General features: G+C 38.2%; 5 protein-coding genes across 5 annotated transcripts; 3 read left to right on the top strand and 2 right to left on the bottom strand.

The window, feature by feature from the left end:
• Positions 1-1292: 1292 nt before the first annotated feature.
• LOC101743749 (cytochrome c oxidase subunit 5B, mitochondrial) lies at positions 1293-2319 on the bottom strand. The gene is made up of 2 exons (XM_004931272.4): positions 2071-2319; positions 1293-1511 (listed from the first exon to the last, which is right to left on the bottom strand). The coding sequence occupies exons 1-2, from the start codon at positions 2228-2230 to the stop codon at positions 1336-1338; spliced, it is 336 nt and encodes a 111-aa protein (XP_004931329.1). The 5' UTR covers positions 2231-2319; the 3' UTR covers positions 1293-1335.
• A 1219-nt stretch (positions 2320-3538) lies between these two features.
• On the top strand, positions 3539-4350 carry CPR71 (cuticular protein RR-2 motif 71). Its single transcript, NM_001043401.1, is given in 3 exon segments — positions 3539-3598; positions 3721-4183; positions 4185-4350. Coding segments are annotated over 3 exon segments (612 nt in total). The 5' UTR covers positions 3539-3586; the 3' UTR covers positions 4322-4350.
• A 2885-nt stretch (positions 4351-7235) lies between these two features.
• CPR70 (cuticular protein RR-2 motif 70) lies at positions 7236-8523 on the top strand. Its single transcript, NM_001173218.1, has 2 exons — positions 7236-7293; positions 7888-8523. The coding sequence occupies exons 1-2, from the start codon at positions 7282-7284 to the stop codon at positions 8458-8460; spliced, it is 585 nt and encodes a 194-aa protein (NP_001166689.1). The 5' UTR covers positions 7236-7281; the 3' UTR covers positions 8461-8523.
• A 1198-nt stretch (positions 8524-9721) lies between these two features.
• LOC101743608 (outer dynein arm-docking complex subunit 4) lies at positions 9722-11700 on the top strand. Its single transcript, XM_004931271.5, has one exon. It carries the CDS (start codon positions 9846-9848, stop codon positions 11625-11627), a length of 1782 nt encoding a protein of 593 aa, XP_004931328.2. The 5' UTR covers positions 9722-9845; the 3' UTR covers positions 11628-11700.
• Positions 11701-14222: 2522 nt separating this feature from the next.
• CPR69 (cuticular protein RR-2 motif 69) lies at positions 14223-16079 on the bottom strand. The gene is made up of 2 exons (NM_001099612.2): positions 16021-16079; positions 14223-14773 (listed from the first exon to the last, which is right to left on the bottom strand). Exons 1-2 carry the CDS (start codon positions 16030-16032, stop codon positions 14318-14320), a joined length of 468 nt encoding a protein of 155 aa, NP_001093082.1. The 5' UTR covers positions 16033-16079; the 3' UTR covers positions 14223-14317.
• Between the last annotated feature and the right edge of the window lie 42 nt (positions 16080-16121).

The following is a 16121-nucleotide window of genomic DNA, read 5'->3' as shown; positions in this document are numbered from 1 at the left end:
GTTGTTTGTATTAATTAATGACGTGAAATTAATTTAAAGACAATATCTATTCTATATAATAGTTTACAATTAAGATACCAACACCTAATTCTGTACAAAGTAGGGAACGTAATGAAAAACAATCTAAAACAATGACAAAATTTCTATACACATGTTTGTTAAAAAAAATTGAATTTTATTAATTGCAATATTCTGTCCTCGTCTGAATTTTTTATGGCAAGATGAGATAGGACAGATCATAACCCGTTTTATATGTAAACAAAAATGTACTTAGGAAAATTGTTATTATCAATCAGAGGAACAGACTCCATTAAAGGAGTCACAATGCTTACCAATCAGAGAACGATTGAGAACAGCGTTAGGGAAAACCATTTATGTATTTAATTGCTCAGTTACTGAGCCTATAGAAATCACAAAGTAAATGCAACCATCAATCTTGAGACATGAAGACGAAGACTGAATTGAATTTTATGAAGATTGTCTCACCCTTAACGCTAGAACACATCACTATATCCCGGCAGAAATAGTCAGAATAGCGGTACCTACCCGGCACGATTACAATACATGAAGGATGTATTACAATACAAGTCTATTACGGAAATGTATCTATTTGCGGGTTTTATTTTTATTACACGATATTATTCCCTTATTGTGGAAAGTCAATCGTGAACATCAGTACGTGATTTCCTTTGGTAAATTGGTACCAACCAGCCTGCGGGATTTAAACAACGGTATAGTTCGGTACTTACTCGAGGCGTCATACTCTTTAGGCCACGACGACATAGGTTTCACGTACATACCCAAATATATATTCAATTTTAAATTAATAAAAAAACAACAGGAATTTATTACTAACAGAATTTTGAAAATTTTCGTTTATAATATCAGTTTTTCCTGCACAGCATACCACGAATAAAACAGGCTGCAGGAAATATCGGTAGCGCCTGCTTTTAATAAATAGTTATTGATACGTAGTTTATCACGACATGGCATTTTCATTTTTATCGGCATCTTTTAATTTGAAATCCTTTTATGAACGCTCTTACTCCTGGATACGATATTCAGGAATTGAAGCATAAATATATCGTAATATACTTACTGACAGATAAGACCTTGGGTGACTCTTCCCTGGTATACATGTATAATTATAATAGCCAGAAAAAAATTTTGGTTTTGTTTCGAGTTTTTTGCGTGAGGAGTTAAAATAGACTGCCCAAGATCGATGTAAATGGAAGGATTTGATTCGAGCCCCACACCCCAGGTAATAAATAGGAAAGAAAGAAGAAGACGAATTTGTTAAATAATTTTTATTTCAAGTCACAATAGAACAACACCTCAAAGCGGTGCAATTGGACATAATTCAAACCAGTATCCACAGCCGCATCGTTTTGGATCTCCTTGGTGTAGCCACATAAATTTCAGATGGTTGTCCGACTCGGTACAATGACAGCAAATGAGACGAGATGAGTTTGAGCTGGGTATCAAGTTCGGACGCTCGCGTGTTCCGGGTCCTAGAATATATTACCTTTGTTATCTTCATCAGCTTATAGAAGTTCAATGCTCTACGGCGACCAACCTCAGCCGCTCCGCCTCGCACTGTTTCCGTGCTCCGTCACAGCGGGCGAGGACTGCTCTCCCTCCGCGCCTCCGGTTTTTATATACACTCTAAGGGTAGGGCAGACAAGACCAGGTGGAAAGCGGGGTGCTCTAATTCGCTTTTACATATTTTTCGAATATTTATGCAATTTTATTACCAAAACACGAGCAATTTTACTATTGCTAACCATTAAATTTTTGCCGCGGTGGCGTTAATACGTAAGTACCTTATCGGCTCTACGCTGCTCGCCACGGACATCATACATAGTTATTGCGTTTTTCATTTGTGAAGATAGGCAGATGATATCATGACTTTAAGCGTAATACTATATAGTAACTCGGAGCCACTAAGCGTCAATGATATGTAATTGATTTTTTCCCGTGTATGGGTACTACACTTCTTGAAAAGATTATAAAGTTCAATCTATTTCTAAAGAAAATGATTTTTTCAAATGCTTAACCAGTTTTTTGTACCTTTCTTGATGGAAAGAATACGGAATGGATCGCAATCTCCCGCTAAATGCGCGAGTAATTCACGTTTCTCGATGCCGGTCAAAAGGTCCAAAGGGTCAATTAGTTTTCTATAGAATCGGACTCCAAGCCTCGAGACGCCGTGCAACGATTTTAATAACATATCTTGATTTTTTAAGCTTTTAGTTTTCTAAATTTTCAGTGACAGATTACTAATATGTGTAAGTGAAGTTTTTGTTTTCACATATGTTTGTGTTATTTTTAATGCGATCCAAGGAGGATTTTGTTAATTAAGGCAAGTATGTTTTTCAAAAATAATCTATATTCTTGATGAACTGTTTTACAGTATTGCATCCTATTTAAATTTAATTATAAAAAAAACATTATTGATGGAAATTTTTATATTCGACACATATTATTAAGCCGGCCAGCAGTGTTCTTGCACACGTTTTGAAAAATCAACTGTAATCATTTCTTTTTTTACGTTAATTAGGTATATACTAAAGCTGAAATTGTTTTACACTTAAGTTAAGACATTATTATCTATTAATAGTTACGATTAAGTTGCAGCTTCGTTAAAACCTTGTGGTGGAAACTTACCGGATTGATATAGAATTTCTTTACATTTTACCAAAACGGGAGGCAAAGTAGGGCTTCAATCTATTCTCAGTATTAGAACACCTACCATCTTTGGAGGTTACAAAAACCATATTACGATACAAAATATCTCACGTATTTCAAGATGGGAAGCACTATTCACTTTGCAATGCCTCTGGGCTTCGGTAACCTATTCACATTAGCTGAATCACATGCACGTCTACCTATTGACGTCAATGAAAGAAAGCAAAATCTCTAAAATAGTAGTAACAAATACCAAGATTTTTATTCTTTTTACAGTCGATAATACTGGTCTTGTAGATGTAGAACGTCGTATCTAAAGGCAGGAAGGAACAGGAATTCGAATACCGACTGATCTGTTTTTAACATAAGCGGTCAATTGTTTCGAATTAATTGAGGACGGAAACTAATAAATCAAAAAGGGGGCAGTATGTTTATGGAAACCGCAAGTTGGGTAAATCTCATGGGTTAATATTTCGTTAAATTATGTATACGAACAATAAATAAATAAACAAATCGGTCACACATTATTAAGTTAATGTTTAAATAACAACAATGTGTAATTTGATAAATTTGGTAAATTTCAATCCTAAGTATCTATCTTCCCCAGCAATATTGTTGAATCGCGTTTTCTTTCGTTACAATTTAATGTATATGGAATGATTAATAATTATTCATCTGATTGTCGAAGTTTGATTTCAATGACATTTAAGATAAACCAGTTTGTATTATCTCACATACACAGCTTGTACGCCTGTAACTTGGTGTGGGCATAATGCAATGCTTTAGGCACGAGAGAAACGTATAAAACGTCGCGAGATGAAATTGCAGGCACAGTCAACTAGAGGTCTCCTCAAAGTACAGATTCAACGAATTAGATTATAAATTTATCTCTGTAGCAATGGCCTTCAAGGTAAATATTGCAATTACTGATTAAACGTCAATAATATTTTATCTAGTCTAAGTTCGTGAGACTTACTTATGATTATTGTGGCCTACTTAATGTCCTAATCTAAATAATATGTTTAATTTTAGCTCGCTGTCCTGGTCTGCGCATTTGCGGCTGTTCGAGCAGGCTTTGTTCCTGCGGCATACACCGCACATCCTGCTCCAGTCGCATATGCAGCTGCTCCCGTGGTACATGCTGCTCCGGCTGCTCATCTCATACACGCTAGTCCCGTAGCGTACGCCGCCCCATTCGCCAAAGTTGCCGCTGTCGCCCCGGTCGCTAAAGTCGAGGAATACGACGCTCATCCTCAGTACAGCTTCGCTTACGACGTGCAAGACAGTCTAACTGGTGACTCGAAGACTCAACACGAGACCCGCGATGGCGACGTCGTTCAAGGCTCCTACTCCGTCGTTGACCCCGATGGCACCAAGCGCACTGTTGACTACACCGCCGACCCCCACAACGGTTTCAATGCTGTCGTGCACAAGGAGCCCCTCGCCCACGTTGCTAAAGTTGCCAAAATTGCCGCCCCTCTGACCTATGCCGCAGGTCCCCTTGTGCACGCCGCACCCGTTGTGCACGCCGCTCCTATTGTGCACGCCGCTCCCGTGGCCTACTCTGCTCCAATCTACCATCATTAATGTCTTGTCACTAGTCAATCAAAACCGACGAGTATTTATGAATTAATTTAAATCGGAAAATAAAAACTGAATACCTAATTTAAAGTATAGAATTGTTTTTGTTGTATTTCATCCTTTCCTTTTAATACGAAAATCATGGTTACTTTAGCTATATTATTGTTTGTCACACAAATATTGTGTTGACGACAGTACCAGGCTACAGTTCATTCAAGTCTAGTAGTTAATTAATATTGACTGACTGATATTGGGGCTAGTAACATAGACAATAAATGAGTCGTCTATTATCAAAGGTGGCAATCTGTGCATTTGGACAAATTTTTTTTATTGATATGTCAATACAGATTTATTTGAATATAATCGTCTCCTTCAAAGAATACGGTTCAAAACCTGCATTAAATAAAGGTTAATAGTTAACCTGTTATTTATCTAAGATATCGTTCCGAAGAGTTTTGTGACTGCCAATGGAATACAAAGTCAATAATTCGTTTTTCTGATTTACCAATCATTGTCCAAAAGTCAGATTGCCGGCTTTGATAATAGTCGACTCAAATACACTTATTGAATCAACGGGGTTGAAACTCTACAAAGAAATTTTGTACTTATATCCTGTACCATTTTTGAATTAGTAATTAGTAACTGCTAGTACGGATCAGTCCACTCGACCAAAATTTTTCTGAAAGAATATATTCAAAGCTTAAATAAAAAATATATTTCAGCTAAATATACTATCTACTTAACACTATCAACATATAATATACTCGTATATCGTGCTAGACACCCGAAAAACCCCTACATTTGGTTTAATTCATTGTCATGTGTTACAAAGCCCTTGCAGCTTTTTTTTATGATTGAGGCATTACTGGTAACCCGGACGCCTTTTCAGTTTCACCAAGACATGTAAGCGAGCCAGGACTCAGTCAGGAGGGGTAGGATTTGCTAACAGCTACCTCAGCGTCTTCAACGGAGACCTAACAACTCAAGAGTAGCTGCTTCGCGAATTAATCTACTACCGGATCGGAATCGCGACAAGTTGAGTAGATCCGGCGAGAAACTCAGCGTGCTGACGTTTATTTAGGTTCGGTTGCACGTCAAACCCTTTCTCGAGTTCGACGAGTACGGTTACCGGGATACCTAAGTCCATACCTAATGTTAGAGCTAAAGGCGTCTAGTGCAAGGGTTATTGGATCTGATGGATCCATAAGAATGTGTCTAGAGCGTCGACGGTGACTGGCTCCTGCGTGATCAGGATTCGGGGAGTAATCAGCAGCGGCAACGATAAGGCGATTATCAGTCTGTCTGTCTCTCTATCTGTTTGTTCCGGCTAATCTCTGGAACGGCTGGACCCATTTTGACGAGACTTTCACTGATGGATGATATAAGGAGTAACTTAGGCTACTTTTTTTAGACTAGCTTCGTCCCGCGGCGTCACCCGCGGTACGATAATAATCGCAGGTAACATTGCGGGACTCAGCTATCAATAATAAAATTTAATGTTTCCGAAGCGAAGCGATATAAATATATGTAATACTAGCGTGTAATACTACTACATATATTTAAATGTAGTCAATTTTACTTTACAATGTAATCTTTGACTTTGACTTGCGACAATGCGATCGTTGCATCCATATGAATTGGTTACAATATTTTTTTTATTGCTTAGATGGGTGGACGAGCTCACAGCTCACCTGGTGTTAAGTGGTTACTGGAGCCTATAGACATCTACAACGTCAATGCGCCACCCACCTTGAGATATAAGTTCTAAGGTTTCAAGTATAGTTGCAACGGCTGCCCCACCCTTCAAACCGAAACGCATTACTGCTTCACGGCAGAAATAGGCAGGGTGATAGTACCTACCCGCGCGGACTCACAAGAAGTCCTACCACCAGTAATTACGCATATTATAGTTTTGCGGGTTTGATTTTTATAACACGATGCTATTCCTTCACCGTGGAAATCAATCGTCAACAATTGTTGAGTACGTATTTCATTAGAAAAATTGGTACCCGCCTGAGATTCGAACACCGGTGCATCGCTCAACACGTATGCACCGGACGTCTTATCCTTTAGGCCACGACGCCTTCACAAGCTGTCTCCACTTGACCCTGTCTTACGCTTGCTCCTTGACTTGATTATTCCACACATATGATTAAATGCGTACTCGATTATAATTTTAGAATAGATCATTAGCACTAGAATTGTCACGTTTTGAGTGTTAATTTCATTATTTTCAGTTTTTTTTGGTAGCATGATGTAAATAGGAATGATTGTAGAATAATTTGCTGAATTTTATGTTATAATAAATGCATAATGTTATTTTGTGTAAAATCTTTGCTTTTTGATGCTTTTTTTGATGATGATCGTATAATAAAACACTTCTATCGGGTGTTTTTATATCTGACACGTGTTAACGAGCTTAAGGGGCTTCCTGGTGTTAAGTGATTACCGAAAATCATGAGACATTCATGAGACTTGAGCAATGTAAATGCCGCCTTGAGACATGAGTTCAGTTCAGTTCAGTACCTATCAGCTCTATAAGTACGACGGCTGTCCCATTCTCGAAATCGGAACGCATTACTGGTACCGACTCTTGCCGACTCAGTAGACATCTTACTAACAGTAATCGAAACTCTAGTTGGCGGCGATTCCTACAATTCACCTTTGAGCGACAAGGCACAGATAGCTCTAAGAGCTCTAAATAATCATTTGCTTTCCGCGCAAAATTGAGTCACAGCTTCTCATTAACTACCTGTAAAATTTAAAATTTTTCGGCGCATTCAATTTCATAATAGTTGGCCGAAAGTCAAGAACGCGTTCGAATTTTCCGCCATTGACAAATTGTAGCTCATTTCCAATTGCGTGCACATCCATAGTGACGCGCAAGCATAATACAAAGCGCGAACTTGGGATGCGGTGTCACAACCAACTGCTACTATATATACCTCGCCGACCCAAACAGGACCATAGTCACATCTGAGTTTAACTCTCAAAACATCTTCTACCACTAAAATGGCTTTTAAGGTAATTTTTTACAATAACGTCTTAATTTTTTTTTTCTCAAAAATTATATTTTTATACATACTTCACTTTCCGTGTTCGCTGAAAAGACTAGCAAGCGCATTATTTGTCCCTTTAAGAGTTTCAGTATCAGAATTAAGGACCTCTTCTTTTTTCTATTTGAAATATGATAACAATAGTTTTTCCTACCATCTATGTTTTTCGGTGATTCTAACATTGTTTCAAGGTTATCATTATTTTCAATTATTTTTATTATTTTTGTATCAAACTCACGCATTTATTTAATAATAATGACGGATATAGCCAACTTCCACCATAAAAGGAAATTCTTTTGTCTTGCCTAAATGTAATATCGTATAATGTAATCGACGTCTAAACTAATTTAGATGCAGGAGACAGCGCCTTCATTGTCCTTGACGAACAGTACCCTCAGCTTATTAGCAATTTCTGAGCGCAAATGCTTACGCAAGTCTACTACCGGTCTCGCCTTCAAGTAACCGTGTCACTGTTTCAAGTACAGTTAACACGACATACATTCGTTTAGAAGATTTACGCATTCTTAATTGCAGTTTAGTAAAACATTGTTTTTTATTTCAGGTCGTTGTATTCTCCTGCCTGGTTGCCATGGCTTGTGCCAGCGCTCCTCTCGTTGCCGAGCCTGTAGTGGCGGCCCCAGCCGTAGCGGCCAGACTTGAAGAATTTGACCCACTCCCTCAATATAGATTCGGATACGACGTAGCGGACTCTCTCACTGGTGACTACAAAAGCCAACAAGAAGAACGCAACGGCGACTTAGTGCAGGGTTCCTACTCGCTCGTTGAACCTGACGGTACCCGTCGTACTGTTGATTATTCTGCTGACTCTGTGAATGGGTTCAACGCGGTAGTACGCAAGGAGCCTCTTGTGGCTGCCGCTCCTGCTGTAGTCGCCGAGCCTGCCGTAGTACCAGCCCGCATCGCTGCTGCTCGCGTTGTGGCCGCACCCGTAGCTGCCCCTGTTGTTCCTGTTGCGGCACGTTTGGCTGCTGCGCCGGTCGTTGCTGCCCCCGTCGCGAAGTACACCGCTGCCTATACAGCTCCTCTTGCGTATAGTGCTCCAGTTGCTGCTGCCTACCCGGCCCCACTAAGAGCAGCGTACCCTGCTCCCATCGCCAGATACGTCGCTCTCTAAGCAGCTCTGACACGCAAACAAGGACTGATTTCTTAATAAATGACCAATAAATTTTTTTACTCGAAAACTAAAATATTTTATTCATTATTTTGAATAGGGGTAATTACTGTTTCGAAAAATATTTTTACAAACGCTGCAATGTGTTTGAATGTATTTAGTTTTTTTCGACCTGTGATGTGTATAAGTTCGATAACCACATAAAATCAGGAAACTCATAAGCATGTTTACCCTATCTAATGTTATAAATATAACTTTTTTGAATAGAGTGAAGATTGATTAATACAATTACCCCTTACTCACCACTCAATAGTTAGATCTCGAAGAAGATGATCGCGGAGCACGTTGTGGTTGGCAGTTATGTAGCTTTCTTTTAAAGTTACGAACCCTTAATGTAACCTTATACCTAAATGTAACCTTTTTGTAATATTTGCTATAGACGGCGGTACCAATATTTCTTTTGTGAAACACTGTTTAACGACGAGTAGACACCGCAGCTACGGTTGTCTGTTTTTTTTATTTCTTAACTGGTGATCGAGCTTACGGCTCACATCGTGTTCAGTGTTTATAGATGCCCGTAGACATCAAAACGTTATTGGTGCTACGAAATTAAAATCTTAGTTTTCTATACTAATATTATAAAGAGGAAAGATTTGATTGTTTGTTTGTTTCGAATAGGCTCCGAAACTACTGGACCGATTTGAAAAATTCTTTTTCCATTAGAAGCCGACATTGTCCCTGATGAACATAGGCTACTTTTTTTTTATTTTTTTTTATTTTTTTTTATTTGTTTTTTTTTGTTTTCAAGTGTGTTTTAATGTTTCCGAAGCGAAGCGAGGGCGGGTCGCTAGTATAGAATAATTTGTTCATTCACTAAACCGGAATTCAGCAGATATAGGCAGCGTGGTAGTGACTGTGTATACGTGCGGGCTCACAAGACCCCTGTCATCAGTAGCAAATCTATTAAATATTTCTAGTCATACCATCACTGTTTATCGAATACATGAGTTGTTCATTCGTATTAGAATTAATACGAATGTACAACTCATGTTTATTATTACTTTCGAACGCAAATGACTAATCAGTCTATCGGATGGTAAGTTATGACTAAACGTTATCAGCTATGCCAGAGCACATTCAAGCCACCACTTACAGCAAAAAGTGACAATTTCATACATCTAGATGCAAAGAGAATATTACGTATGAGTGATTACATACTCTTTGATAATAAAGAGCACATTACGTATACTGAAAATCGTCATTGTCAAAGCAACTTCAACAATCAAAGAACGTGATGATTGTATTATCTTTGATCAAAAAATTTATGTTATTTTACCGGAACCTTTATAGTTAAATTTATTTTATTTTATAGTCAATAAAATTACAAAATGGAGGAAAAACAACTCTACGGTGCGTTGACAGTTTATCGTGAACGTGGGGCTTATTTGCGACGCCTCGAACAGTTCGAAAAAGCAAAGGCATCTTATGACGAAGCCTTTAAAAGCAGTCCTGAAGATGTCAGAACATTAACAGGTCGCAGTCAAGTTTGCGCAGATGCTGTGCAACCAATACAAGCATATTCTGATGCAGAACTTGCACTAAAACTTGAACCAGAGAATATGAATGCCCGTAACATGCAGTCCAGAGCAATGTATACAATGTCTGATTTCGAAAGATCAGTCGTTATGAATTTTCGAGGAGCCCGAATCCGAAAACAGCCTCCTTACTTCATGGAAGGTATTAATCAGGGAGTGGAAACTATACAAGACTGCATAGGGGTTAATGCTGGTTCAGTTATGGTAGATTTTTTGCCACTTATCAAACAAAATGAAGCTCTTCGTCCAGACGATGACGAACCTCTAAAGCCAGTACATATTTCAAGAATTCCTAAGCCTGAACGAAAACGTAAACTTACGCAAATGGAAGCACGGAAACATTTGACTTTAGCGCGCGTATTGGCTATGAAATACTTGGGACCGATGGCTTATGATAAGTTTTTCCTCCAAGAACTTACTGAGGACCCCCGTATTAACTCAGCTAATTCTGTCGGTAGCACAGAACTGAAGGCGTTAGTCAAAGAAGCTTTACGTTCTCTTAGCGAACGACAAGACATGCTTCGTTCTCAAAAACCTTACTATTCTATTAAACTAGCTGAAAAGGCCGAATCAAAACACCAAAATCAATACCGAGAAGCTGTACTAGTTAAAGAAAGAGAAATCGGTGCACATACCGCTGAAAGACTTTTGAAATCAATAGATAAAAGCTTACGTGCTAATCGAGTGATGGAAGTAATAGCGCAAGCTGAACGAATGCAACTTTTCTTAGATAACAAAACTCCACGAACTTTACCTGACAAGGATTTATATACTGATCGACTATATAGAGCCGTAGGAGAAGCTTATTTGTCTCAACATCGACTATCTTACACACTAAGTGATAGAGGCAATAAACGTAGAATCGCATTCCTCATGGGCTTGCCGGTAGGGCGACCGCAGTCTTTCGACTCTGTGATGGCAAATTATCCTTACAAATTTATAGATATCAAACAAGCAACTGAAAAAGTAGTATTAACGCTCGAAATGTGTGAAAACTCTACAATGAAATGCTGGTTAATGTACGAACTAGCTAGACTGCTTTGCTTACAAAAAAATTATGCTTTAGCGAAATTTTATGCGAAACGTTGTCAGCGAGAAGCTCAAGAATTAGCCAACGTTACATGGTGGCTGAATGGATGTTTTGTGCTAATGAGCGGTGATATGCAACAAGGCAATGCAAATGAGGTGCGAATACAAGTAGAAGAAGCATATGAATGGTCTAAAAAGATGCAGGATCCAGAACGAGTTCAGGCCTTTTTGGGGAAATGTGCTGAAATGGCAGCCGAAGCTGTGTCCGCTGATGAACGTAAAGCAATAGTTCAAAGAGAACGGCAAATTGTTGGTGTGATGGACGAGGAGCAAAAGATCGAAACACAAGTATTATTCAAACGCATGTCTACAGTACCAGCTGGACGAAGGTTCTCTGTGTTACCGCGCAAGCAAGATGCCGGAGAAGCAAAATCTGAACGAAAGCGACGACGGCAGCGCGGCCTATCTGTTATCCCTGGACCGGAACAAGCTTTGCCACCGCCTCCGCAATCCGACACTCGCGGTTTTCAAATCTTTGACATTTAGTTTTACCACTTTATTGGACAATGTTATATTTTTATGTTATTAAAATACATAAACTATATATATATTTACAGTATAGCGTGAGTGTTGTACTTAAATTTTATCCCCTGTCCTTTACATAGTAAACCTCTTTAGGAGTAGAATACGTTAAAATAGGTATGTACATGTGAGGCCTAATGGACTACAAGAGCGGAGCGCACCAAACATACGACGGCATATTTCACGGGAGCTGTGACGTCGGAAGCTACACTCAAATAAAAACACTCTTACACACTCTCATAGCTCAAATAAAAACACTCTTAAAAGCGTATTATAACGGCAACAAACCAAAATTGATTTTATAGACAATCTATACTAATATTATAAAGAGGAAAGATTTGTTTGTTTGTTTCGAATAGGCTCCGAAACTACTGGACCGATTTGAAAAATTCTTTTTCCATTAGAAGCCGACATTGTCCCTGATGAACATAGGCATTTTTTTTTTTTTTTTTTTTTTTTTTTTTTTTTTTTTTTTTTTTTTTTTTTTTTTTTTTTTTTTTTTTCATGTGTCTTTTAATGTTTCCGAAGCGAAGCGAGGGCGGGTCGCTATTATAAATAACTTGGAAAAATCACGCACGTTCATCCGATCCCAATTTAGCATTCCCTGTGTTATCGGTAGCAGAGACTGATATGATTAAATATAAACACCCAAACAACGAGGAAACAAACCTGTGCATCGCACAATCAAATCAAATCAAATCAAATCAAAAAAGTTTTATTCAACATAAATGAAAGTACATACTTGTTGAACATCAAAAAAACTACCGCCGATTCACAAGAATTAGCCTCCGTCCTGAGAAGAATTGGCAAGAAACTCAGCGGGCATGTCTTTTTTTTTTTTTTTGAAATATTAGATTTTTTTTATATTAGGTTTTTTTTAATATTCATTTTTACAATAAGTAATTATAACATAACAATTATTACAATATTGAAATGCCCGGAGCGAACAACTCATTCCTACTTTGTGCAATCTTCAATGCTTAGGTACTTGATGTGGAAATCGAACCCACGACCCTCGGCGCCACAGTCTGGGACGCTAATAATTACTGTACCATCATCGAGTCAAGCATAACAATGGATCCAAGCCAGTCTTTAGGTCAAGGTAGTTTTAACGTTAATTTTGAGTTTTTGTTTTATTATTATTATTTGATTTTTTGTTATATTATTGTTATTGCTTTTGTTCTATTCCGAGATTGTAGTTATTGTTATTATTTAATTCTGGTATACTATATGAAATGTTAATGAATGTAATATGGATGCAAATTCTGAACTAAATGAAATTAATAAATAAAAATAAAAAATAAACTTAGTAGCACCATCATCCAATTCATTAATGAATCTTAAAAACCATTTTGTGAGTTGTAATTGTTTATTTATGGTTGCTTTTGTTTTATATTCACGGAGCGTCCTTTCGTGACATTCGGTTTAATATGACGTCACACATTTCAATTCGGAAATCATACCTAGCGTTTAGGAACAATTAAACTTTCGCTTTTAATTGAAGAAAGTATTCGTAATAGATGCAAGGCTATTGAGGAAAAACATTCTTACTTACTATCGCTTACAAATTACACAGAAACTACTACGATCTTACTTATTATATTTTAAACCTACAATGTTGTTATGAAGCTAATTGAAGTAAATTTAATTTATTGTCATACCATCTGGTTTCTAAACATAATGTTTTTCTAATGTGGTACAATTACACTGTCTTCTGTTGAAATTTCGTGTTTCGTTTTATTACAAAACTTTTGTGCTTCACGTAAATGTTTGCTTTAGTTATATTTTTTATATTATTTTTTTTACTTTTGTCTAATGTTACTTATGAAGTGGGTAGGTAAATCAGGCCACAAACTTAATCCCACCTGATGGGGTACATGACGTTGAAGTATCAAATGTCGTCCAAATTTTTTTTACATCTTCGAACTGAGATCCACGACTGTTACATTCGCGAGCTTTATACATCTCTACTACCAGTGAAATACTAGCGTATATATACCTTTTTCTCAATCAATTTGGTTAATGGATATTTGTGTTATCAAATAATATTTTAACATATTTTTTTTTAGTAAATGCTCTTGTTCACTAGCACGTTGACTGTGGGACTATTTGAGGGATTTTTAGCCAGTGCGTGTGAGGTCTGTCCGAGGCAGGTTCGGACTTGTTTACGATATGAAACCTGATAGGCCTCACAAAATACCGTTTTCGAATATATACCCTACCTATAGAAATGTGGACTTGTTGCCTTACGCACTAAGCGAAAAGTTTTGATTGCAGCATCAGAGAATAGTGGCGTGTGGGGCTTTTTAAGTCGTATAACGCAGTTAACGTGCTAGACTTCCCAATTATGTTACCAGAGTTTTTAGAGTTACAATTATATTACTAGATACAGTCCCGTAACTACTATGAGGTTAATAAATGTACTTTACGGTCAACGCAAACACATCGAATATAGCTTTCACTATGACGAGATCTAGACTAGTGTAGATAAATATCACATTTATGAAATCATGAATACTGGACCGTTAAGGTTTCTAATGAATTATAAGAATACAACAGTCAAATTTAAAAATTTAATAGTATTTAAATAACAATCATAAAAAGAGTTTAAAAATATTATGTACAAACAGCAACAACAAAATTGTAAAATTCATCTAGAAATACACAGGCGCTGGTAGTCTAGGGGCTAGGAGTGGTGCAGGTGCAAAAGGTGCACGCGCGTAGTAAGGACCCGGTGCCACAATGGGAGCTGACGCGAACACGCGCGCCGGGGCCACCACAGGGGCAGGGGCCACGATTGGAGCGGGAGCGACCACCCTAGCAGGAGCGGCTACCACCAAGGGCTCGCGGCGGACTACCGCGTTGAATCCATTTAAGGGGTCAGCTGTATAATCCACGATCCTCCTAGTGCCATCAGGGTCGACAACCGAATAAGATCCAGTCACGAGATCGCCATTCCTGTTTTCTTGATGTCCTTTGAAATCTCCAGTGAGAGTATCCTGAACGTCATATCCGTAGGAGTACTGCGGGAGGGGATCTACACGGGCGACAGGTACAGGTGCGATAACACTTGCACTTGCCACGCCTACTAAACAGATGAATACTACAATCTGAAACAAAACGAGAAAATCATTTCACTGAGAGAAAAAAAAAAACAAAAAAAAAAGTTTTGTCGTCTCGTTTGACGTGGCTGACACATATAATTAAACTCGTTGTTATCATGCCTATTTTTGCCGTGAAGCAGTAATGCGTTTTGGTTTGAAGGGTGGGGCAGCCGTTGTAACTATACTTGAAACCTTAGAACTTATATCTCAAGGTGGGTGGCGCATTTACGTTGTGGATGTCTATGGGCTCCAGTAACCACTTAACGCCGGGTGGGCTGTGAGCTCGTCCACCCATATAAGTAATAAATAAAAAAACCAATCCGATTATCAATCGATCAATTTCATAACAACGAACACGTTACGCAAGAATGAGATATTATATAGTCCAAAGGCATTGGTATGCGCCATTTGTGAACACAAATCCACGTATTGTGACATGTTTCTAGTGACCCTTTCGCGCTGATATTGATGCGCTGTGAATATTAACACGTGATTGCAGGTGAACTGTACGGCTGCACCAGTTAACGTTGCAGCCGGAGACTCGTTTTGAATTTCAACGGCTCGAACGTTGTTTCAAAGAAACGTTTATTATTCATATATTAATTACTCAATTTTCAGTTACGAGACAGTAAAATTTAAGTTGCTCGAAAGTAATTGTCTCTTTCGTGTAGGTATACAAAGAAATGGTTTTTGCAACAAGTATAGACTGTTTTCTGAAATGAAGGTTATGCTGAATAATAGCACGTAGATAACGAGTATTACTAAACATATATACCTAACATCATACACGAGTTATTTGCTGTTCTTTATAGGGGTTACCAACTTAGCCATGCTAACGATATATATTTTAGGAATTAATTATTAGCGGGATACACTATCAACATATATCTATGTAAATATCTAAAACCAAGCTTCAAATTTACCTATTACTGAAGTAGACCGTAACGTAGAAAATAGAAAAGAATAATTATCGTATCATATTTCGTGAATCTGAAATCGAAAGCAAAGGGTGTTGTTGGAAGTCAGGGCACGACCTCCTCCCATATAACACCGTGCTTATAACCCGGTTACATTATCTCTGGACCTGGCGAAAGGGAAACGGGGCTTCACATTCCAGCGAGGTCCAGAGATATTGTAACCGAACTATACAGGCCAACTGATCTGCAATTGTGTTCCATTGCGCGCACCACGATATTATTAATTGCTAACGATTCTCGCTGAAATTAAATTATTAATTAATTAGTTCGTCTCACCTTGGAGTCCATGGCTGTTCGTTTGAGTTTGGATCTTCACGGTCCTCGATGTGGAATGTGCATATCCTGGGTCGCGCTCGCGTTATATATCGTTCACTACG

This window comes from Bombyx mori, chromosome 7 (assembly GCF_030269925.1).
Source record: "Bombyx mori chromosome 7, ASM3026992v2".
Taxonomy (NCBI): domain Eukaryota; kingdom Metazoa; phylum Arthropoda; class Insecta; order Lepidoptera; family Bombycidae; genus Bombyx; species Bombyx mori.
Note: the sequence above shows the minus strand (reverse complement) of the source record. Positions and strands in the feature narration are given on the sequence as shown.